Source organism: Anguilla rostrata, chromosome 19 (genome assembly GCF_018555375.3).
Source record: "Anguilla rostrata isolate EN2019 chromosome 19, ASM1855537v3, whole genome shotgun sequence".
In the NCBI taxonomy this organism is placed as follows: Eukaryota; Metazoa; Chordata; class Actinopteri; order Anguilliformes; family Anguillidae; genus Anguilla; species Anguilla rostrata.
The window spans coordinates 3,682,816-3,707,082 of NC_057951.1; the positions used below are offsets into that span (position 1 = coordinate 3,682,816).

Here is a 24,267-nt window from a genome sequence, read left to right on the forward strand (position 1 = left end):
ACTGAATCTCTCACCTTGGATTCGCACGCTGTTCCAGAGAAGGACGGGGGGGGGGGGCTATGGCTTGCCTTCAAACTGCCGGCTGCTCCCGGGCACCTGAATCCAAACCTCGTCCGTTCGCTTTTGCCGAAATGGATGCGCGCACGTGTCTAACAAACTAACGTCAGAAAACCGTGTTCTCCCACCGTCTGTGTGTGTGTCTCCTTGCCTCTTGGGTGTGTGTGAAATATTTGTGTGTGCTGCGCACAGAAGTACATATGCCCAGCTGGAAGCATAGCCAGATAGAAGTAGCTGAGTTACCTTTCACTTGTTGAATTACTGTGTGGTAAATTTTTAGACTTTTTTAGCTTTTTATTTTCTTATTTCACGTTTTTATTGTCATGTTTTGTGCCTTCCAATAAAGTTTTCCCCTCTCATCCTTATTTTACACCCATCCTCAGGTTTAGCACCAAGTTCATATTTTGTCGAACATAATTATCTGTTGTCCACCATCATTTGTTAATTTCTGCTACACATCAGTGAGGAGATATGAGGTTGCTAGGCAGCAGGCGACATACGGGGTTCTTAGGCCTCTTTGTGCTGATTGGCTGGGTGATGTAGGTCAGGCTGGCAGTGGGCTGGTGTGACTCCGCCCCCTTTTCCTCCCTCTTGCCGCAGAGCCCTGTGAGGATGACGACCCGGAAGCAGAAGCAGGAAGCCCGGATATGGAGCCTGGCACTGAGCTGGATGAAGGTGAGTCGCTTCAATGCGGCAGTTATACATATATGTGGGGCCAAACAGGAAATATATAAATATGACTCTGAATATATAAATGTAAGTCTGAATATATAGGGCCATTCCCTGTGAAATTTGGTGCCCCTACTTGAAAGGTCCTAATACCAAGAAAATAAGGACCCCTTAATGAAGTTTGAATTATTCTATATCATATATATTATTATATATATATATATATATATATATATATATATATATATATATATATATATATATATATAGCGTATTACACTCACTGAGGAAGTGACCTGTGATTCCATTTTTTCTCTCATGGGAAGTTGGTGGGTTTATGTTAGTTTTTCAGACTCTAAGCAATGATAATATTTATATCTTTCACAGACAGTTGGCTGTAATTCTCTCTTTCACAGAGACAGTCAGCTGCAATGCTTTCACAGAGACACTGCTATAATATTTGTCTTTCACAGAGACGGTCAGCTGTAAGATTTGTCTTTCACAGAGATGGTCAGCTGTAAGATTTGTCTTTCACAGAGACACTCTGCTGTAATATTTGTCTTTCACAGAGACAGTCTGCTGCAATATTTGTCTTTCACAGAGACAGTCTGCTGTAATATTTGTCTTTCACAGAGACAGTCTGCTGTAATATTTGCCTTTCACAGAGACGGTCAGCTGTAATATTTGTCTTTCACAGAGACGGTCAGCTGTGATATTTGTCTTTCACAGAGACGGTCAGCTGTGATATTTGTCTTTCACGGAGACGGTCTGCTGTAATATTTGTCTTTCACAGAGACAGTCAGCTGTAATATTTGTCTTTCACAGAGACAGTCAGCTGTAATATCTGTCTTTCACAGACGACATTCCATCGGACGCGGAGGCCGAAGCTCGGCTGCTGAGCTCTGAGCGAGGCGAGCTGCTGCCGGAGGACGGGGGGCTGTCGGAGAGCCTGGAGCGGGTGTCCAGCCTGGGTAAGCGCGGCCCTGCTCTGGGGGAACCCGGGGTATTCGAGCTCCAGCCAAAACCAGACTGAGCCTGCGTGCTTTGGCTGACAGTTAAGATGTGAAAGCATGATGGGTAATACGGCAACAAACCACACCGCTGCACCGCTTCCTTTGAAATGGCCTGCCCTCCCTCCCCACACCTGAATTTGACCTATGACTGACATAACTGACTGTTAGATAAATTATGATTATAAATAAATAGCATATTATATAACCAGGAGTGAAATTGGCTGCAGTTTTGCTTGTTCCACCTTGCAGTCGGTGACATCGCTAACAAAGGCAATTGGTCATTTGAGGTAAACATGATGAATATGTTGGCTGTATCAGTGCCATGTTGTCAATATTATCATGTATGGTGATCTTGCAAAGATGCCTGACTAATAAAATGTGTTGTTGTTATTATTATTAGTAGTAGTAGTATATTGAGTTTCAAAAGATTAAAGTTTGATTTATCCATACATGTCACAATTGCAACTAGGATCAGGCACATACTACCTGGATAAGGAAATACTGACTGGACTTCCTGCTTATTTTTCTCCCCTCTCAGCACAATCATCCATTATCGAAAAGCAGTCCGAGGGAGAGGAAGTGACCTCACCAGGCCCGGAGTTCAGAGAGCCTGTGACAGAGGTGGGTTGTACTTCCTGTATGGGCCTCTTTACGTGTATGACAGTGGAGGAGAATGGAGTCACCGGACGGGACCGCGGTGAAAACGTGCTTCTGTTTGTGTTTCCAGGACACCGGTAAACCTCTCCTGTCTCCTCTTCCTCCTCCTCCTACTCCTCCCCTGGCGATACCCGCTGACACGGGTCCCTCGCCCGGGACGCCGGAGGAGGACAAGGTCAAACCCGAGAGGACCCCCCCGACCCCCGAGGCCGCCGGGAGTCCCCTCAGCTCCGCCCCCCCGCGGTCCCCGATCCGCCTGCAGCCCGCCCCGCTCCACGGGACGGCGCAGCCGGAGTCGCCGGTCCAGAGCCGGCCTTTCGCCTGCTCCCCGACCGGCAACCCGCTGTCCCCCATCTGCTCCCAGCCCTTGCCCTGCAAGGAGCCGTCCGCGCCCGCCTCCCCCGGCTCCCCGGTGCGGACGCAGCCCGCGCCCGCCGCCGCCTCCACGCCGCTGGCCGACCCCGCCCCGGAGAAGGGCCCGGCGGAGCCGCTGCCGCCGCGGCAGCCCGACTCGCCGGCGGAGACGCCCACCAAGCGGGCGGACATCATCGAGGAGTTCTGGATGAAGAGCGCCGAGATCCGGAAGAGCCTGGGCCTCACCCCGCTGGAGAGGAGCAGGGCGGCGGCCCCCGAGAGGAGCCTGACCGTCCCCACCCCGGACTCGTCCTCCTCGCCCAGGTCCTACACCCCGGAGGACCTGTCCGACGAGCTCCGGTCCCCCTTCGCGGGCCGCACGGTCATCCGGCGGCTGAACATCACGGTGGAGGGGCAGGTGATCTCGCCCGTGGAGAAGGAGCCCAAGAGCAGCGGCTCGGAGAGGAGGGACCTGAGCAGCAGCTCCGGGCTGGGCCTCAACGGCAGCAGCGCGGTCACCAGCCAGACGGCGGCCAGCGAGAGCTTCAACAACTCCGACTCGGCCATGCTGACGCCGCCGTCCAGCCCGCCCCCTCCGGTGCCCAAGGAGGACCCCGTCAAGCAGAAGAAGAGCCAGGTGGCCTGGGACAACGAGCCCGCCCCCGGCCCCGTCCGAGCCGCCACGCCCACTCAGGCCCCGCCCCCGTCGACGGCCCCGGAACCCGTAACCTCCCCGGCGCCCACGTCCGTGACCACCACGACGACCACCACCACCACCACCACCACCGCCGTCGTCATGCGGGAGTCGAGCAAGCCCCGTCGGGCGGAGGTGCGGAAGTCCTTCATCGAGTGCGTGGAGGAGATCCCCTTCGCCGACGACGTGGAGGACACCTTCGACGAGCGCACGCCGGACACCAGCGCGCACGAGAGGTTCTTCACCCCGCCCGCCGGCGGGACCCCGAAGGACAGGCCGCCCCTCCACCTGGCCCTGGCCATGGAGAACGGCAAGCCCAAGATCCCCGGTGCCCAGGTGCCTGCCGCCGCGGTGGCTAAGGGCGCCTCCGCCTTCTCCCCGGAGGCCAAGGAGGTGGCGGAGGAGCGCATGCGGGCGCGGGAGAAGTCGATCAAGAGCCGAGCGCTCAAGGACGCCGTGGCCAAGCAGCTGGGCAAGGCGAAGGAGTCGGAGGCGCACGCCAAGGGCGGGTCGCCCCGGGTGGCGTGGAACGTCCCGGAGTCGGTCTCGCCCGAGACCTCGGCGGTGAAGGCCCTGGAGTCGCGGAAGCAGGCGGAGGCGCTGGGGGAGCGGTTCGCCACCCCCCAGGGCAGCAGGAGCCTGGAGGTCTCGGCGGCCTCCTCGGAGGGCTCGGCGGGTGCGGGTGGGGGTGGGGGGGGCAAGGTGAAGAAGCGCAGCTCCCTCTTCTCCCCGCGCAAGAACAAGAAGGAGAAGAAGGCCAAGGGCGAGGCCCGCGGCCCCGAGGACGCGCCCAAGCACAAGTCCCTCTGGAAGGTCGTCTTCTCCGGCTACAAGAAGGACAAGAAGAAGAAGACGACGACGACGGCCGAGGACAAGTCCCTGCCCAGCACGCCCTCCAGCTCCACCACCACGACGGACTCCGGGAAGAGGAAGGCCTCGCCCCTCGGGAGGTCCTCAGGTAAAACCGGAGCCGGGTTCCCCCCGACTCTCCCCCAAAATCCCTTCGGATGTTTCCGGAACTTCAGGTGCCGCTTGCCTCATTGGAAGGGTTGAACCCTGCCAATGACCACGACCCTCTTGTATTTAAACGCACTCTGTTCCGTTACGTCTCTTGCTTTAGTGTCCTTAGGGTTGTCGTCGTTTGATTGGAGGGGGATGTAACTAACGCTGCGTCGTCAGGTGTCACAGTGCCGGTTGTCTCTCCTCTGGGGCAGATCTCAACCTTCGCAGGAACCTGAGCTTCTCCGAGGACTCGGACCTTTCCTGCGACGACGTGCTGGAGAGGTCCTCTCAGAAGTCCAAAGCAGACGTAAGCAAACCCCGCTTTCCGGAGAAACGTCCCCGGCTAAATGGCTCGACGATTCGTCTTTAATGAACACAAAACGAGGTCGTCGGTTTGTACCTCCTCAGCGTCCACGCGTGAGGGAGACCTTTTCTTTATTTTCGGCAAAAAAAACTGTGTTTTGAAGTGTGTATCTTCAGTAGTGTTCTCAGAAGGACTTTCAGAAGCCCGCTTGTTCGGCCTTGCAATCGCGATACTTCGAACAGTAGCGATTATTTTCAGGATTAACGCGGAAGCGCTTACGGGTATTAGCGAATATGCCGCACATTACCGCCAAAGTCGCCGAACGCTCGCGGAGTTCTGTACGGCCTGTGAATTTCTCAACGGTTTTTGCCTTTGTAGCTTCGCCGAGGCGTCTCTCACCTGGTGTCGGAAATCCAAAAGGACACCATAAAGGAGGAGGACGAGGTATTTCGGCCGGAGGAAAGACTCTCGGGTTTCAAGCCAGCGGCAAATGCAGAACGGGATTCGTTGAGATTACATTACATTACATTACATTTGGCAGACGCTCTTATCCACAACCTTTTACACAAAATTTACATCGCATCCATTTATACAGCTGGATATGTATTCTGAAGCAATGCAGGTTAAGTACCTTGCTCAAGGGTGCCACGGCAGTGTCCTACCTGTGTCGAGCCTGTGACCTTTAGGTTACATGGCCAGCTCCTTACCCATTATACTACACTGCCGCGTGATATCTGACCAGCGGCTAATAGCGTGCAACAACGTAAGATTAGGACGGAGAGACTTTCTTCTTCTCGTGTATCGGTGTTCGGGAGATCGATTCCTCCGTTTCTTTATTTCTGTGGTTGCTGGGTCGTTCAGTTGAAGCTCTTGAACTTGAGTTACATTGACGGTAATGACCCTCGGTGGAGTCGAAATGTTTTTTTTTTGTAACAAATAAAACAATGGAAATGAACTTCAAAAACTGAAGTGGACTGGAAAATATGCAAGAAATTTTTTTTTTTTGAAGATTTCATTTCTGTGAGAAAAACCTGAAGTATTCAGTTCCTTCCCCAGCCACGTAATGAGCTGTTGAAGGCTGTTCCTTAGGAACAACTGGAATTTCCATTAACAGAGCACCTCATAACACAACGCTTTCAGCCCAACAATGCTCGCCATTTTCCTACCACTAAAGCGCACCTAAGTCCTTGGCTTCCCTGCAAGCCAAACATCAGGTTGGCTTGTGAGGGTACCGTGTTGATGTCACCGATCGCAGGTTGCGCTCTGCTCTCCGCAGTAAATGCCCCCCTGCTCCTCATGGCCCGTCTGCATTTGCTGCGTCGCAGGCGCTGGCTGAAACGCGTCTTTCCTCCTGCGGCGGTGTAGCCGCGTGACTGGCGTAGCTCGGACCTTCCCTGTCTGCAGAGAGAGGACTGGCGTGCCGATCTTCTGTCTGCAGTGAGAGAGGACTGCGTAGCCAGACTCTGTCTGCAGTGAGCGGGACTGGCTAGCCAACCTCCGTGCAGTGAGAGGGACTGGCGTACTCGGACCTTCCTGTGCAGAGAGCGGCTGCTTGCTCGACTCCGTCTGCAGTGAATCATAAGAAACCAGCTCTGTGGCTCAATTTAAACCTAGGTGGCCTATGGAGTAGATGTGATGGTTGTGTTACGTACCGTGCCGTGTTTGGTTTGAATTAGATCCACTGTTCAGGTGTGGCTTTTACAGTGAGGTCCCCTGTAGGTCAGTAGCCCTGGTAGACGTTCTGTAACGTACAGTCGTGGTTTTCTGGGTTCCTTCTGCTCCGTTTTTAGAATCGAAATTAATTTTCAAGTCCCTGATTTTCAAAGGAACTTCCTTTGCTGATTCAGGTACACAGGATGGGCAATTTATTCTCCAAAATTAAAAGCATGATATTAGGGTTTTATGCCTTAAAGGGGAAGCGCGTGCAGCCTAATCATTTCCACTGTTCCTGTGATTCATCCTGCACATGCGTACGTGTCCATTTCTAATGTCTGTGTTTCATTACCTGGGTGTTTCTCATCTTTGCATCTTAGCCACCATCTTGGATGGGAAAGATCTGTTTCTGGAGAGGTTTTAACTGTTGACCGGCACGCCCGAGTCGCTTAATCAGCTAGATCATGCCATCCCATAATAACCAGTCCATTGTGTTTGTGAGCGTTTTTAACGATGATTGTTTGTCTGACTGGGCTTTAACAGTTTTTATTGTTTGTGCTTTTCCGTTACCTCATTTAATCACGCCATTTATTTTCTGTTTTGTTTCCCTTCTTTTTTTTTCTTTTTTTGCCTTTTTTGTTTGTTTGTTTGTTTGTTTGTTTGTCTGTTTTCTGTCCCTCAAGTCCGTTTACGTCCCACACGCGCTGGCGTTCAAGAGGTCGTACGTCGTGAAGGTAGCGTAGCACAATTCCGCTCGGCTCCCAGCATGCACCAGCGCTCCGCCCTAACCGCCCGCCTTTTTAACCGCTGTCTTACCGCCGCACGCTAAGCCCCGGCAGCCAACCGCACCCCTTTTTTTAACCGGGAGGTTAACCAGTCACGCCGAAGAGCGTCGACGGAGGAATTACAGACCGCGCGACTCGCGAAGGACGAGCCTCCACACTCAGCTAGCGCGGGGAGACCTCGAGTCCGCTTGGACTACAGTGAGTTTCCATGGAGACCAGCGTAGCCGATTAGCGTCGTCGTACGACACTGACTAGCCTGATAGGTTCAAACAGCCATTTTGGAGCGAGGGTGGGGGGAGTCGCGGGTCGCACGCGACCGTAGAGTTTCTGCGGTAACCATGACTATCTGGTGCCGGGCCGCTCCACTGTTGGAAAAGCCGATTTGAGGTCTCCCACGGTTACGGCCGTCGCTGGCGGTGTTTCCCGCCGCTAACACCGCGGCCGCCCCCCCCCCACCCCCCCCCCTCCCCCCCCCCGGGACTCGGCCGTCCGCTCTCCGCCCCCTGCCTCTATCTCCCTCGGCAACCGGTTTGCACGCCCTTCCGCCGCGTTGACCTTCCTCACGCGGAGCTCCGATTGGTCCACGCGGGACCCCCTGGCTCCAGCCTTTCTCCTCGCGCTGTGCACTTCCTGTGCTGTCCTCTCTGTTCTACGTTCTCCGGCTTATGATAAGTTAGGGGGGGCCCGTATTAGGTAAAAACACTTACAAGTAGCGTAGCATTCAAACATGTTTATGTTAATATGAAGTCAAAATAAACAATAATAGTAATAACTAGGCTGGAAAGCGTGTTAATTTGATGTTATTACGTGTCATTGCGCTACAGTAAAATGGTGTAATTGGTACCGACTGTTAGCAGTCTGCTAACAACAGAAGCTGCTGTGTGGCTATGGAGAGAGTGCGCCACCCTGCTGTGCGTTTACAGGCGGTTTACAATGGCGGCCATTTTAAATCAGCATCTAAACTAGTCCACGTTCGCTTCTGGTTCCCGCACAGCCCTAGAGGTGGATGACACAGCATTTACCGGTTTTTATGATTAATACCGTGCTCACGCAGTCGCTGTTTAGACATGTAATGGTACATGTTTACGTGCTTTAGTTCCCTGTCTGTAGGGTGTACTGCGTGTTTGGTAGGACAGAACGTAGATTAAATTACCCAGAAAGCACCTCTTTGCCCCGGTCACCCACTCCTCGTCCTGATCAGTTGAGGCATTGTTGTCATTCCGTGTCTAAATTACACTCGCTTCCTCAGTTACTCAACATTAGTCGCTAAAATACCCTGTGCTTTTATTCCATTTTTTTATTTTTTGCTTTTCCTCAGAGCAGAACCCTCTCATTTCAGTGCTTGTTCTGGGTGACACGTTGCATTTCTAGCCTCTGCGACAAAGGACCCAGGAGTGGTTCTTTAATTAGTCAGTCATCCATTCCTAATGAATCCTAATTTAGTTGGTATGATCTTCCTCCTCCCTGTAAAATCCCATAGGGCGTCGGCCTGTGTGTTTTAAAGCAGTGGTTAGCGTGTAGCGTTAGAAGTCCAGTGTTGTGATTCTGGCCCCTCCCGATGTTCACTACAGCATAGGCCTCACTCCTCTTCTCCTCTTCCTCCTTCTGGCTTCTCCTCCTGTTTTCCTACCTCAGAGAAAACGGGGCAGTGGAGACTGGTCGCCCTTTAGCCTAGCCTCTAAGACGCCGCACCACAGCGCTCACGGTAGCCTTGGCGGTGGTGAAGGAGACTTCGCGGTGCTAACTGGGTTTTTATTTATTCATTTATTTGTGAACGGCGTTTCAGAAAGCTTACACGGAGGAGGAGCTGAACGCCAAGCTGACCCGGAAAGTGCAGAAGGCCGCCCGGAGGCAGGCCAAGCAGGAGGAGCTGAAGAGACTGCACAGGGCCCAGGTGAGCCGGGGGGGCGCCGGGGGGGGGCTGGGGCGAGGGCTAGGGGAACGGCTGGGGTGAATGCGGGGGGAATGGCTGTGGGGTACCGGCTGAGGCGAAGGCGTTGTGTGTGTCAGTGTGTCTGTGTGTGTGTGTGTGTGTGTGTGTGTGTGTGTGTGTGTCTGTGGTATAGGCGGCAGTGTAGTATAATGGCTAAGGAGTTGGTCTTGTAACCTAAAGGTCGCAGGTTCGATTCCCCGCTAGGACACTGCCGTTGTACCCTTGAGCAAGGTGCTTAACCTGCATTGCTCCAGTACATATCCAGCTGTATAAATGGATGCAGTGTAAACCCGATGTGAAACGTTGTGTAAGTCGCTCTGGATAAGAGTGTCTGCTAAATGCCTGTAATGTAATGTGTGAGTGTGTGTGTGTGCGGGTGTATGTGTGTCAGTGTGCGTGTGCGTGTGCGCATGCATGCATGCGTACATATGGCTAACGTAGGCGTGATCCGGACTCCGCCCCTCAGATCATCCAGAGGCAGCTGGAGCAGGTGGAGGAGAAGCAGCGGCAGCTGGAGGAGAGGGGCGTGGCCGTGGAGAAGGCCCTGCGCGGGGAAGCAGGTAGCTGTCACTCGCCGGGCCAGGGGGCGGGGCCAGTAACCCTCCCCACGCGCAGCACATGCAGGAAAGGCTTCCACCCTCCTGTGGGTTTCAGGGTTTAAAAATACCATTCACATTATGGTGGGAGAAAGAGTTTGGAGATGTGTGTCACGCACATAAATTTGAATCTCCACGTGCAGTTTTATGTCAACACCTTTGGCCTTTTGGCAGCTATTTGGAAGGGCAATATTGGACCAAATCCACCTAATCACAGAATGAGAACGCCATTGATGAAGATCCCTAACATAGACTCTTGTACGTTTCTCTAAACGTGTCTTCTTAATGTACGGTTTACAGTTAGGGGTGGTCTTCAAACATCATACAATAATTCTCTTCGGAGACAGTATTTTTTTAGATGCGCATGTCATGCGTAGACGAGTATTTCAGTAAACATTTTGTTAGATTTTCCCAGAACTTTTAATCAAGTAGAAGCAACCCCCAAAAAGCCAGAAGTATCGCTGATCACAGTACCCGGCTTAAGAGGTTGTATCGGCAGCGTTTGTAGGAACGCTATTTCGCGGGTTTTCGCTCGCCCCGAAATTCACGTAACCGGTGACCGTTGCCAGATGTGAGTTAACGCAGCGCAGCAGGGCTTAGCTTTGCAGCTGTGGGGCCCGCAGGGGGCGTTCTTCACAATCTGGCCACCCCCTCTGCAACCAAACCCACGAACCCCACCGCGGACCAAGGGACTATCACAGACGCTGTCCTCCGCATAGCGTCGGCGAAGGGGAGATTCGCAACGCAGCGCCACTCATTCATAATACACGCTGAGTTATTCGGTCTTGTGGGGGACCTAGAAGTTTCTGTTGGGAGTTTTCGCATTCCTCAAATTTTCCTTTGTGTCTTTGTGATATGAAATTTTTTTGTGTGAGTTGGCGTTTTATTTATTTATTTTATTTTATTTTTTTAAGACAGCCCGTTCTTTTTGTATTTGTCAACGCATCAAGTGTAAATGCAAGGAGGCACAGACGTATACTTATTGATACTTATTTTATTTATTGATATTTATTGATACTATGCGTTGTGAGGTCGGCAGGAATTGTTTAAAAAAAATCAGAGCTTGGCTAAAACTTTTTTTTGTGTGGTTCATTTGTGTTGTTAAGAAACAGTTAAGTCACTGTGCGCCTTCCGATGTAATTTCCTTTATTTTTTCTCTGTTTAATGTTTCCTTACGCAAGCATTGCTTTTTTTTTGCCCTCGATTAACCTTGATAGGCTAGCAGAGGCGCCTTTAGTGATTAACGCGTGTTAATTGACCCTGCCATTAGCAGTGCATAATTGGTTAAATCGCTGATCGGGTTGCCTAGGCGACGCATTTAACCTCACAGACTGGCCTCCATTTTGTCAGCCGTGACAGCCTGCCTGAATCAGGTGACCCCCTGTCCCCGGAGCTCCTCCCTCTTAACCTCTCGTCTATTCTTTTTCAAAGGGTCGCATAAGGGCACTTATATTAGCCCCAGACAGCATAAGAGAAGATCAGGTACCCGCGTTTCGACCGCCGCTCGAGCGCGAGCGCGACCGTTGCCTGTTTCCCATCTGTGGTTGACGCCGTGACCGTGACCGTGACCATGACCGTGTCGTCTCCATCCCGAGCCTCGTCTCTCTCTCTCTCCGTCTTCGTCGTGTCGTTGTCCTGTCAAAAAACCCCGCCCTCTACGCGACTGACTGCATGCCCTGTCCTGGAGACGCGTGCTCTCACATAGATTTGCGCGTGTGCCGCCAAAAAACCCACCCCTCCCCCCCCTTCACCCCTCACCCCCCCCACCCCCCAACGGGGTCAGACAGCGAGCGGGCGGCCTACGTGCGGCTCGCACCGAGGTTTAGGAGGTCTGCACACGCCTGGCTCGTTCCGGTGGATCGAACCAGAGAGGAACTCTCACTTAGAACTTCCACGGAATCCTGTACACGGATGCTTCTGAAGGGAATAGTTTGCTCTGTTACTCATTTTTTTTTGTCTAAAAGCCATACTGTCAGCACTTAATTTCTAGGGAGTTGCTGAAAAAATGGTAAAAGAATTATGATAATAATAGAGTAGAAGAATGGTGGGAAATGATGTATAGTTCAATATGCCATTAATGTTCCACCAGCACAAGTCTTTCTCAAGGGAGTGCTGGAATTATTAAATATAATTTTTTATCTTTTTTCCTAATGTTCTTTCATTAGACATTTAGCTACGTTTTCTGTCATTGTTACACACGAGCTTGCAGCACAGACCGTTTTTTTTCTTTCTTTTTTTTTTTTTTGCACGGAAACCTCCAGTCTATTTTACTGTCAACTTAATTTGAACTAAGGACAGTTCCAGAAAGGAAACTATGAAGTGAAGTGAGTTGCTCGGGGTACACTGAGCCTGTGGCATTTCTCTGCTGTAGGCTTTCAGTCTAATGAATCACGACACTGAATCATAACTCTCAATCATGACACTGAATCACAACACTGAATCATAACTCTCGATCACGACACTGAATCACGACACTGAATCACAACACTGAATCATAACTCTCGATCACGACACTGAATCACGACACTGAATCACAACTCTCGATCACGACACTGAATCACAACACTGAATCATAACTCTCGATCACGACACTGAATCACAACACTGAATCATAACTCCTAAACTGATCACAACATGTACGACCGAATCATAACTCTAAACACTTCGTCACACAGTGTACACTACTGAACCAGTTTAGTGTGATGGGTACTGTAGTCCTTAAGAGAGAGTGCAGACCAACAAGTTTTTTCTGATGCATAAAGCTCGCCTGCAATGCAGAGCGGCTAATAAATGCACTACAGTAGCGTTAGCCCGTTAGCACGTTAGCCCCAAACAGCCTGCGCAGCAAATCTATGTGCTCATCCTGTCTGTTGGAGGTGCCATGAACATGCAGTGTGTGTTACTGCATATGCTTTGTGTTGAGTGTGTGTGTGTGTTTGCGTTCGTAACCTGTAATTTTTGTGTGTGGGGTTTTGCGTAATATTTTGGTGCGTGTCTGTGTGTGCGTCAGGGTTGGGTTCATTTCCACGCCCGTTTCATTTCAAATTTAGGAAACGAATTGGAATTCGATTTTCAAACGGGGAAAAATGTGTCCTGAGGATTTTTCCATTGATCGAATTTCGGTTCGTTTTCCGAATTGAAATGAACGGATGCCAACCCTTGCTGTGTGCGTGCTTACGAGTACGTGTACGCACGTGTATGTGCGTGTGCGTGTGCGTGTGCGTGTGCGTGTGCACACGTAGGCATGCTTGACTTGGAAATGATTCTGACCAGTAAGGGCTGTGTGCAAATAACTCTCTCTAATATATCCTTATTGTAGACTATTGGGGAGAGTCTAATTACAGTGAAATCCTGGACTTGCATCTGGGCGGTATGTATTTCAAGCCTGTCACTCCAAACTAACTAACAACTAATCCCGCCCCCCCAACCCCACCTCCTGTCTCCGCCCCCAACCCCTCCCCCCCCCCCCCATGTGACCTGTCTTCCTGTCTTTACTATACTCACTCGCCTCTGCTGTGTTGCCGCTCTCCCAACCCTTTCCAGTTCTGCCAGCAGCCAATCGCGTCGCGGGCCAGCAGCCAATCACGTCGCGGGCCAGCAGCCAATCGCGTCGCGGGCCAGCAGCCAAAAAGGAGTTTTGCTGCCCTTATTATGTATTGCAAAATTATTCTTACTTACTCTGCATGTTTGTTTTTTTTGTTGTAAAAATTGTAGCAGTTTGGTAATAAAACTTAACAATATAATTGGTTATATTGGTCATTTAGATCAATTTTAACTGAAAGATAAAAGATTTATTTTCTATTTTTTTTATTATTATAATTTTTTTTTACAAGATACTTACGAAGGCATTTCAGATAACGGTATTATAAGCGTTAGCAAGCGGCCAGTGTCTCCAGCCAGAGAAGTGTATACTTTGCTGCTGGCTGAACTAGTGCACAGTATGCCTGTGCTGAAGTACATACAGTCAAACTGGAAAGTGGTGCGTGGTCCCCTGATTGAAGCCCTACTGAACTGCTCCCTGTAACCGCTGCCCCCGAGCTTCCCCCTAGCTGCCCCCAAGCTGCCCCCAAGCTGCCCCCTAGCTGCCCCCTAGCTCTCTGCTGCGACGTGCTCTCTAATCCCAGCACTGACGCTGATTTCTCCATACCCGCTCAGTTGCATTGAAACCCGCGTGTGGTCTGTGTTCAGGCGTGGAGCTCACTGTCCAACCCCCCCCCACCCCCACCCCCGACCCCCGACCCCTGTGAGTCGTTCTTTTGTGAAACTGTGGCCCTCGCGGGCCTGCAGGGGGGGCGGGGGACGGGTGTGGGGTGTGGGGTGTGGGGGGGACGGGTGGGATCGTTCAGTGTGTTTGCGTGTGCGTGTGTTGCGCCGTGTTTGTCCCCTCCTGTGTCTCCCTGGCGACCCGAGAGCTCGTCCCCGGGGGGCGCGGTTGCCGACCGTGCGGTCGGCGGCGGTCCCGAGCCCAGCCGCGGTCTCCCGTCCTGACGGGAAGCAGAGCGGAACGCGCCCGCGATGGTGTAGAAGGGACCGTGCGTTTAAAAAACAACAAAAAACAAACAACAAGTTTGAGTGTTTTACTGGTGGACTCGGGCTGCGTAATGAGCATATTTGTGGTTTTGTGTACGACCAGGACCCTCAGAACATGGGTTCGACCAGCCTTCGGTGCAGTGAATGTGGGTTTATTGTGTATTACACAGTTGAGTATGACGAGCCTCAATGGCATACTATGCAGGATTTTTACCTTGAAGATATTATAAAATAAACATGCTCGTCATACTTGTGATGCGCTGTAAATTCTTTGTCTTTGAGTTCGTGTCGAGTTTGCGCTCCTCCGCCTGTATTTCTTCTAAGGACGTTTCTGGGCGTGGCGCTTTTTTCTGTGTGGGGGAGGGGAAGGTGTGGCTACAGAGCCTGTGGGTCGGGATTAGGTGTGAGCAGAGCGTTTGTAGCTAGCTACTGCGGGCGTGGGATCAGGTGTGAGCAGAGCGTTTGTAGCTAGCTACTGCGGGCGTGGGATCAGGTGTGAGCAGAGCGTTTGTAGCTAGCTACTGCGGGGGTGGGATCAGGTGTGAGCAGAGCGTTTGTAGCTAGCTAGCTAGCTACTGCGGGGGTGGGATCAGTTGTGAGCAGAGCATTTGTAGCTAGCTACTGCGGGGGTGGGATCAGGTCTGAGTAGAGCGTTTGTAGCTAGCTAGCTACTGCGGGGGTGGGATCAGGTATGAGCAGAGCGTTTGTAGCTAGCTAGCTACTGCGGGGGTGGGATCAGTTGTGAGCAGAGCGTTTGTAGCTAGCTAGCTACTGCGATGGCGGAGGCGAAGAAGCAGTAGTACAATCGAAGGGAGACGACAAGGCTCGTTCAGGAACTGGAGCTAACCCCGGAGTTGCTCTTCCTTGGTGGTTGATGGCTGGTGGTCGCAAGGGGACGTAGCGGAGTTGGCGTTCTGTCTGTCGGACCTGCGCGCGATGTTACCCCGTGCTGTCCAGCTGGTCGCAGAAGTCGGGCACGTTACTCGGGGTGGGTGGGCGGGGTTGAAGATGGAGGCGGAGCCTTCTTTGATTGTAAACACGGGACCGCAGCTAGGCTAACGCATCCTCTGTAGCCTTCGGGGAGCCAGAGATGTTTATCAAGCGGAGTGAAGTACGGGCCCTTAAGCTGGGGTCAGGGGTCCCCTAGAGGACCCCGCAGTAACTGTACTGAGCAGGGCGTTACGCCAACAAGCGTCACCATTGAGTGTGCAGTGAGCTCACGGATTCTGAACTCCGCCAGTATCCTTGGAGTGGGGCGGCCATTTTGTGATGTTAGCCAGGCGGGGCTGCATCCAACTTTTTATTTCTGCGTCTTAGTTTCTGCCTGCGTGAAACGGTCTGAAAGTTTATAAAGTTTTAGTTTCAGGATATAAAAGTGTCCATGTGTTATTTCTGTAGATCAATTACATGGATTTTATCGCTGGACCAGCTTGCTAGCTCTCCTCGCTAGCAGTTTGAACTTGTTTGCTGCCTTGCTGTCATGGCAAAGAAGTTTTAAAGGTCAAAAAAAAAAATTTCCAAGCAACCATCTTGCATGACATCCATTTTTCAGATGCTCTAGTCCGGAGAGTCTTATGAAGGAGAACTCGGATAGCATCGTGGGTAAAAAGCCATTAAAATCTCACTTCGGTCATGTGACGCACCCCATGGCTGCCCAATCACCTTGCGCTGCGGCGGAACAAGGCGACAGAGCGTCCGCTTGTTTCGAAAACGTCTCGTTCTCCATCGACGCCAGCCGCTGGTCTTCTGAGCTTCGGTGCTGTCGTTCCCCGTTCGTGAGGGCCACAGAGGTGAGGAGGTGAGGTTCGCTTTGAAGCCCGTGGACACAGTCACGGAGCCATGGCACTTGGGGGGGGGGTCATAGCCGTATGCCCCCCCCCACCCTCCCCAATCCCACGTCACAACCTCGTTCTCTTCCCACGGGTCCTCTGTTCCACCAATCCCCCCCCCACCCCCCCACCCCCCACACCCCACTCTGTGATAGTCCCTTGTGGCGATTTACCCAGCATCCCACTCTCCCAACTCTTTCGCCTAGACCGCCAGAAACGTGTTGTCCGTTTTTCCTGTCTGTATCAGTGTTTCTGCGCACCTCTCTTTCAGAAGCTCCTTTCTTTTCCTGTCCAGGTTCTCCCCCCTCCACCCCCCCTCCTTCTCCCTTTACCCATAATTCCACACTCCTGAGGTCGAAGGCTTTTTCTTTTTAATACGGCGGTCAGGGTTTTCCCTTTTTCCCTTTGTTTGTTTTTTGCGACTCGCGTTTGTACCGTTCGCTACCGAGCACGACGAGTTGCGCGTGTAAATATACATTTTCTGGAACCTTTCTAGTTTGTCCTTTCCTTGTTTGACCTGGTTAGCCAGCGAATCTGGTTCTTTGTAAACCCCGCGCCGATTTTACACTTCGAAGACGGGCGTAAAATAAACAGGGAGAGGCGGTTGAAAAACAGGTTTTTGTTTTGCCGGCGGTGCTCTTCGCCGGGTTGGATAGCCTTGCTCCGTTAAGCCCAAGGGCAACATCTGGGAGATGTCTACCTCAGGCATTTTATTTTATTTATTTTATTTTTTAAACCGTAATTATTTGAAACTGCTTGAGCGACTGTTGAGAATTATTATTGTTTTTTTAAATGGCGGAGGAGGCCTGGTTTTCTGTGTGCCTGCGCTCCCGTATCGGGGGGGGGGGGGCTTTCTCCTGCCCGGCCCGCACCGTGAAAGTGGAAATAGGCCGGTTTTTGCGCTCGGAAGTTGGAAGGTCTGTGTGACGGACAGAAGCGAAGACAATTCCTTCCGCTGTTTTTTTGTCCCTCTTTCTCAGTCCCCTGTTCCCTTTGTACTTTTTACGCACCTCTTTTCTCTCTCTCAAGCCCCACACGGAAGTCTGTCCATCCCCCCTCTCTCTCCAGCTGCCTGGATTTCCTTCCCACCTTTCGATAGTTTCTCTGCTCGTTTTTGATTTTCTCCTCCCCTTGTTCTCTCTTCCTCCTCTTCACCCCCCCCCTCCCCTTCTCTTACCTCCCTCTCTCCACCTCCCTCCCTCCCTTTGTGTCCTTCACGCACACTTTTCTCTGTGACTCCTCCTCTTTTCTCCACCTTTCTCCTCCTCCTCTCTTTCACCTCCCCCCACCTCCCGGCCTCCTCCGCCCCGTTCCCGCTTTGGAAGTTGAGCCAATCTGGACGCCCCGAAGCCCTTTTGCCCTTTCTGCCTTGCTGTTCGCCCGAAGGTAAAGTAACCTCTCCTCTCCCCGCCGTTTGGCAGCCGCGGGGTTACCACGGCAACCGGGCAGGGCCCGCCCACTCGCTCTGCCCCCCTACCCGCCGGGGCTCCTCCCCCCTCACTCTGGCTCTGCCTCCGCGTGTGACCCGGCTCAGTAGGTTCCCCCAGGAAGTGACAGTCCTCCAGCAGTCATGCGTACAGTCACACAGCACAGTCATGCAGCACAGTCACACAGCACAGTCGGACAGTACAGTCACACAGCACAGTCGGACAGTACAACCGGACAGCACAGTTGGACAGTACAGTCGCGCAGCACATTCAGCACAGTTTTGCAGCACAGTCAGACAGTACAGTCGGACAATACAGTCGTGCAGCACAGTCACGCAGCACAGTCGGAGAGTACAGTCACGCAGCACAGTCGGAGAGTACAGTCGAACAGCACAGTCGGACAGTACAGTCGTGCAGCACAGTCGGACAGTACAGTCGAACAGCACAGTCGGAGAGTACAGTCGAACAGCACAGTCGGACAGTACAGTCGCGCAGCACTCAGCACAGTTTTGCAGCACAGTCAGACAGTAGAGTCGGACAATACAGTCGCTCAGCACAGGCGGACAGTACAGTCGCTCAGCACAGGCGGACAGTACAGTTGTGCAGCACAGTCGGACAGCACAGTCACGCAGTACAGTCGGACAGCACAGTCGTGCAGTACAGTCGGACAGTACAGTCACGCAGCACAGTCGGACAGCACAGTCAAACTGCACAGTCGGACAGTACAGTTGTGCAGCACAGTCGGACAGTACAGTCACGCAGCACAGTCGGACAGCACAGTCAAACTGCACAGTCGGACAGTACAGTTGTGCAGCACAGTCGGACAGTACAGTCACGCAGCACAGTCGGACAGCACAGTCAAACTGCACAGTCGGTCAGTACAGTTGTGCAGCACAGTCATGCAGCACAGTCACACAGCACAGTCATGCAGTACAATCACGCAGCACCTCCGTTTTGAAGCACACACCTGCCCTTTCATACTGTCTCATATTTGAAAAGATATGTACTACTATATATTTATATATTTCTACAAGCACCTACCTAGAAATGACTTACATTTTATCTTCCTGCTCTGAAGAATCATTCTAGTGCAAACTTTTTGGTGAATTTGATGCGAACCTGTAAACGGGAATCACATACTTGTCGTTTAAGATTATGCCTTAATTACATGCACATAATTCAATACGCGTTGTTCGATGGTTAACTGACATTTAGAACAGTGTTCTTCAGTCCTACTGGTAGTTACCACGTAGGGGGAAGCTGCTTTGCCGAAGTGTGGATTTAATTAACCGCATGGTGTTGAAGAAACGGTTGGAGTTTGAGGTGCATGCGCGTTTGCCCCGTGTTGAGTAGCCGCAACCGAAAGCAGCGGATTTTAACACCAATTAGTAAACCGGTGTGTTTTTGGCGTGTAAGCATGCATCCTCGACTGGCGTTTTTGCGAACGCGGCGACTGCGTCAGGGGCGCTCTGAGCTCGAAGCGCAGGCCGGGGGGGCCGATCCTGCGCCGTAGCCGCGCGCGACTTCGACGGGAAAAATCGCGAGGGGCTCTCCGTGTCCCCCGACGCCTCCGAAATACGCCGCAGGAGACCGGCGTTTTCTTGTCTGTTGTTTTTTTTTTGTGTGTTCTGCTGTCCGTGTTGCGGAGCTGCCTGTGTTTCCCGTGTGTCTTAACTGTGTCTCTCTCTCCTCTTGTGTTCTCTGTGGGACGCGGGGGGCCAGGGTCAGGGGTTGGAAGGGGACCAGGACAGTGCTGGCTAAGTTAGTGAGACTCCCCCCCCACCCACCCCCCCTCCACCATCCGATCCCTGGCTTTACTGGCGCTCTTTGTTTCCGTCCTCTCTGCTTCTCCCCCTTCGTCCTTCCCTCCCCACCCCCTCCCCTCCCGCCCCCCACCCCCCGCCCCGCCCCCCCGTCTGTAAGCAGCGAGAGCCAGCGCCAGCGACCACGTCCTCCCGATGTACGTGTGTACCGTGTTCCTCCTTTTCGTTTTGCAAGAGCCGCCCCTCCTCCAGCTAAGTACGTGGCGTACCTCGCACCCCCCCCCCCGGGGGGGGGGTCACGGCCGGGCGCCCCATCCAAAAACCGCTTGGCTTTACTCGGGTTCCACAGGCCGAGGGGACGGGTAGCATATCCCCCCCTCCTCCTCCTCCTCCTCCTCCTCCCTCCCCACCCTGCCCCCCTGCTCTCCCTCCCTCTCTCCCTGTCCCTCCCCTCTCCCCCACCCTGCCCCCTCCTCCTCCTCCCTCCCCCCTCCCCCTCCCCGAGCTGTAAGAGCATGGTCTGGCAGTACTTACAGCGGGCCGGCTGTGAAGGTGACGACTCTGACCGTTGGCGGCTGCGCGCCTTCGCGTCTGCATGCCTGTAGTTTTTTTATTCCCCCCCCTCCCCCCCCCTTTGGTTTGTCCGTTTGCTTGGTTCTGTTGAAGTGCGGAATGTGAGTCTGTGGTCCCCGGTGTCTCGCCCACTTCGCCATCTCTAACCCCCCAATACCCCCTCCCCCCCTCCGGATTCAGTGTCGGCGACCTTCGCCCAGACGCGATGTTTTTTTATTTTTCATTTCTGCGTTGCTATGGATCCGTGGGGGAAACCCGTCCAGCTGCGGGACAGTTGTTTTGGGGTGAAGGGGGTGCAGGGGAGCGCCGGAGCTGTCTTAGCCAAGGGTCACCGGAAGGGCGGCGTCCAAACCGAGCTACACGCCGCCTTCCTCCGGCTAGCCCCGTCGAGCCCCCACCCCACCCCCCCCCCAACCCCCGCCCCCGCCCCCAATCGCTGCTTTGTTGGTCCCTGTCATACCTCAGTACATTGTCTGGTTGTTCACAGGAGTCAGTATGGAGCAGGAGCACGGATCGGTAGGTTATCTGGATGGGCAGAGACTGGACAGCAGCAGTTATATATATATATATCTGTGCAACAGGTCATGCGGTCACTGCTGTTTTTATTCAGGAAAGGACCGGAAATTCAGTTAAACGATTAGAAAAATGGCCGGTGTCCTGAGGAGTTTTTTTTCGATTAGTGAACTGAATCGGAATATTTGTTCTCTGTGAAGCATTACCCGTGAACAATCAGCCTGGCTTGGCTCTCATTGCACTGCCTGTGCGTGAGTGTGTGTGTGTGTGTGTGTGTGTGCACATGCGGTGCGTGTGTGCATGTGTGCATGTGAGTCTGTGTGAGTCTGTGTGTGTGTGTGTGGGTGTGTGGGTGGGTATGTGTGTGTGTGTGTGTGCATCTCTCTCTTTGCTCTGTCTCACACTCCCCTCTCGTGCTTTTTTCAGGAATGGGGAAGAAGGACGACCCCAAGCTCATGCAGGAGTGGTTCAAACTGGTGCAGGAGAAGAACGCGCTGGTGCGCTACGAGTCTGAGCTCATGATATTGTAAGTTCCCTCAGGGCTGCTAGCCTCTCAGCCTGCTTCCCCATAGCGTCTGCGCTAGCCATGCTGCGCTAGGCTACGAGTCTGAGCTCATGATATTGTAAGTCCCCTCAGGGCTAGCCTGGCAGCCTGCTTCCCCATAGCGTCTGCGCTAGCCATGCTGCGCTAGGCTACGAGTCTGAGCTCATGATATTGTAAGTTCCCTCAGGGCTAGCCTGGTAGCCTGCTTGCCCATAGCGTCTGCGCTAGCCATGCTATGCTAGGCTACGAGTCTGAGCTCATGATATTGTAAGTTCCCCAGGGCTGCTAGCCTCGCAGCCTGCTTCCCCATAGCATCTGCGCTAGCCATGCTGCGCTAGGCTACGAGTCTGAGCTCATGATATTGTAAGTTCCTCAGGGCTAGCCTCGCAGCCTGCTTCCCCATAGCGTCTGCGCTAGCCATGCTGCGCTAGGCTACGAGTCTGAGCTCATGATATTGTAAGTCCCTCAGGGCTAGCCTCTCAGCCTGCTTCCCCATAGCCTCTGCGCTAGCCATGCTGCGCTAGCCGTGCTCGCTGCTACAGCTGAGCTCATGATATTGTAAGTCCCTCAGGGCTAGCCTCTCAGCCTGCTTCCCCATAGCCTCTGCGCTAGCCATGCTGCGCTAGCCGTGCTGCGCTAGGCTACGAGTCTGAGCTCATGATATTGTAAGTTCCCTCAGGGCTAGCCTGGCAGCCTGCTTCCCCATAGCGTCTGTGCTAGCCATGCTGCGCTAGGCTACGAGTCTGAGCTCATGATATTGTAAGTTCCCCAGGGCTAGCCTGGTAGCCTGCTTCCCCATAGCGTCTGCGCTAGCCATGCTGCGCTAGGCTACGAGTCTGAGCTCATGATATTGAAGTCCTCGGCTAGCCTGGTAGCCTGCTCCCATAGCGTCTGGCTAGCCATGCTGCGCTAGGCTACGAGTCTGAGCTCATGATATTGTAAGTCCTCAGGGCTAGCCTCGAGCTGCTTCCCATAGCGTCTCGCTAGCCATGCTGCGCTAGCTCGAGTCTGAGCTCATGATATTGTAAGTCCTCAGGCTGCCCCTTAGCCTGCTTCCCCATAGCGTCTGCGCTAGCCATGCTGCGCTAGGCTACGAGTCTGAGCTCATGATATTGTAAGTCCCTCAGGGCTAGCCTCGTAGCCTGCTTCCCCATAGCGTCTGCGCTAGCCATGCTGCGCTAGCGATACGTAGCTGATCCAGGTAAGGCGCTGCTCCGGCGCCGTGCTGACGGACGGGCGTCTCTCCTCTTCTGTCCGCAGCGCGCGGGAGCTGGAGCTGGAGGACCGCCAGAGCCGGCTGCAGCAGGACCTGAGGGAGCGCATGGCCGTGGACGGTGAGGTCATCAGCCCGCGTGACACCACCACGACCCCGCCCACCGCCTCTCTAAAGTCAAGCCGCGCTTCTTTAACGCTCTAAAGCAGGGGGTCTCAAAATTCGTTCGGCTGGTTTTCGCAATTTCCTTTCAATCTGCAACCGGTTTTTAGGCCTTGGAAACCAGGTGCGCGGACTCTTTAACCAATCAGTGATTTGAGCAGGTAAGTGCAGGAACCAGAAACCAGCATACACAGCAGCCCCTCAATATGTTGGAGATCCCTGCTGTACAGCATCTGGGCAGTCCAGGGGCCTGCTTACCCAGGCACAGTGGCTCCATTTTGTTTGAAGCGGACATGTTTAGGATAGGGAAGGGGGGTTTGAAGTGGACATGTTTAGGACAGGGGAGAGGGGGTTTGAAGCAGACATGTTTAGAATAGGGAATAAGGGGAGACCTGATCCAGGATCAGCTCTCTTAGTCCATGAGTGGCTCGGCCAATGAGCCCACCATGCACTCTCCAGGGGCACAGGGTGGGCCCTGTCACCCAAATTTACAGTATTAACCCTGGGTGATGTCATTAGTTGACTGTGGCCTGGTGCCCACAACGCACCCTTTGAAGAGCAGGTTTCTTTTGGAATGTTTTTTTCACAATTCTAAATCAGTGTGTTCTAGAACTCCGCTGCTTTCAGTCACCAGCAGCGATTGTGACATCAGCATTAGAATGTTCAGTTCCGAACATTCTAATCACATATTTGTGATTAGAATGTTCAGTTCCGAACATTCTAATCGCACATTTGTGATGTCACATCGGCCAGGATTCCCACGCATTAGCCCTTCCGGCAAGGGGGAAGCCGTTTGCCCGTCGTCACGGTGACCTTGACGTCGTCTGTCTCCGTTCCTCCCCCTCCACCCGCAGACCACCTGAAGACGGAGGCGGAGCTGGCGGAGGAGCGGCGCATCCTGAGCGAGATGCTGGAGGTGGTGGAGCAGCGCGACTCCCTGGTGGCGCTGCTGGAGGAGCAGCGGCTGCGCGAGAAGGAGGAGGACCGGGACCTGGAGTCCGTCATGCTCTCCAAGGGCTTCAACCTCAACTGGGCCTGAGGCCCTGCCCCCCTCCCCTCCCGGTGTGACATCACTCCCCTCCCCACCCCACCCCTACCCCCCTCAGGGTCACGCCCCCAGTGTCTGCCAGAGTTCTCAGTCTCTCTGCCTTTTTTTCGCCGCACCCCCCCACCCCCCACCCACTCAATCCAAGTTTACATATCGCCACTGTTTGCAGCACCCCATCCCCACCCCCCACCCCCCCACAAACAATAATTCCACTATTTTTGGAGGACGAGCCAAGACTGTGTTTCCTCTAAAGACTTTCTATCGTTTGGTGTTCTTAAAGGAAGAGCGCTTCTTCGCGGGGACCGTGTTTTTATTCGTTTTTTAATCGTCTCGGTTGCCGGGGGAAACGGAGAAGGACGGCGGTACGAACGCGAACCGCGCCTCTTTTCGACGGGGGGCGCGGCGAGACCGCGAGGACAGTCGAAGACCGGGACGTGCCCCCCCCGGTCTTTCCTCCGGGCTCCCAGCAGCCTCCAGGGGCCGCTTCCGGAAGGTTCTCGGACGGCGGAGTCTCGCCTGGCGTCGCAAAACGCCGAGCTCGGTTTCCCGTTCGGTCGCCCGACGGCTCGTTAGGACGCCGTTCTTCGCCCGCGGTCGCCGTTCGCGTTTTCCGTCGTCGCGTTTCCGCCGGTCCCCCCCCCCTCCCGAAGGTCCCCAACCTAACCTAACCCTAACCTAACCCCCCCCCTCCCCCTCCCCCCGAAGCCGCCGGCGCGACGGTTCTTTCATCAGAAAAAAGAAAGAAACGCTTCATTTTTGGAGGTTTTTAGGCCTTCGCTCACACGCTTTTAACCTGCGGCAGAGCACAGCGCGGGCGCGGGAGTCGCGACCGGAGCCCGTCGCCGGGGGAGACGCGATCGAAGGCGGAGCGGCGTTCGGGCGCGTCCGAGCGATTTCGTACGGCAGGGAACCGCTTCCGGAATTTTCCTCTGGATTCCTCTGAATTTT

The 24,267-nt window shown here is 53.5% G+C and overlaps 1 protein-coding gene across 1 annotated transcript in view; it reads left to right on the plus strand.

Moving 5' to 3' along the window:
* Positions 1-23,959, plus strand: part of mical3a (microtubule associated monooxygenase, calponin and LIM domain containing 3a) — a 101,612-nt gene extending 77,653 nt beyond the window's left edge. Inside the window, 14 exon segments of the mRNA XM_064319323.1 lie at positions 658-732; positions 1,584-1,697; positions 2,278-2,360; positions 2,467-4,402; positions 4,659-4,753; positions 5,129-5,194; positions 7,087-7,137; positions 8,975-9,082; positions 9,588-9,681; positions 11,149-11,199; positions 13,037-13,087; positions 20,779-20,878; positions 22,157-22,230; positions 23,126-23,959. Of these exon segments, the coding sequence (XP_064175393.1) occupies positions 658-732; positions 1,584-1,697; positions 2,278-2,360; positions 2,467-4,402; positions 4,659-4,753; positions 5,129-5,194; positions 7,087-7,137; positions 8,975-9,082; positions 9,588-9,681; positions 11,149-11,199; positions 13,037-13,087; positions 20,779-20,878; positions 22,157-22,230; positions 23,126-23,310 (3,083 nt within the window). The 3' untranslated portion in view covers positions 23,311-23,959.
* The last annotated feature ends 308 nt before the right edge of the window (positions 23,960-24,267 follow it).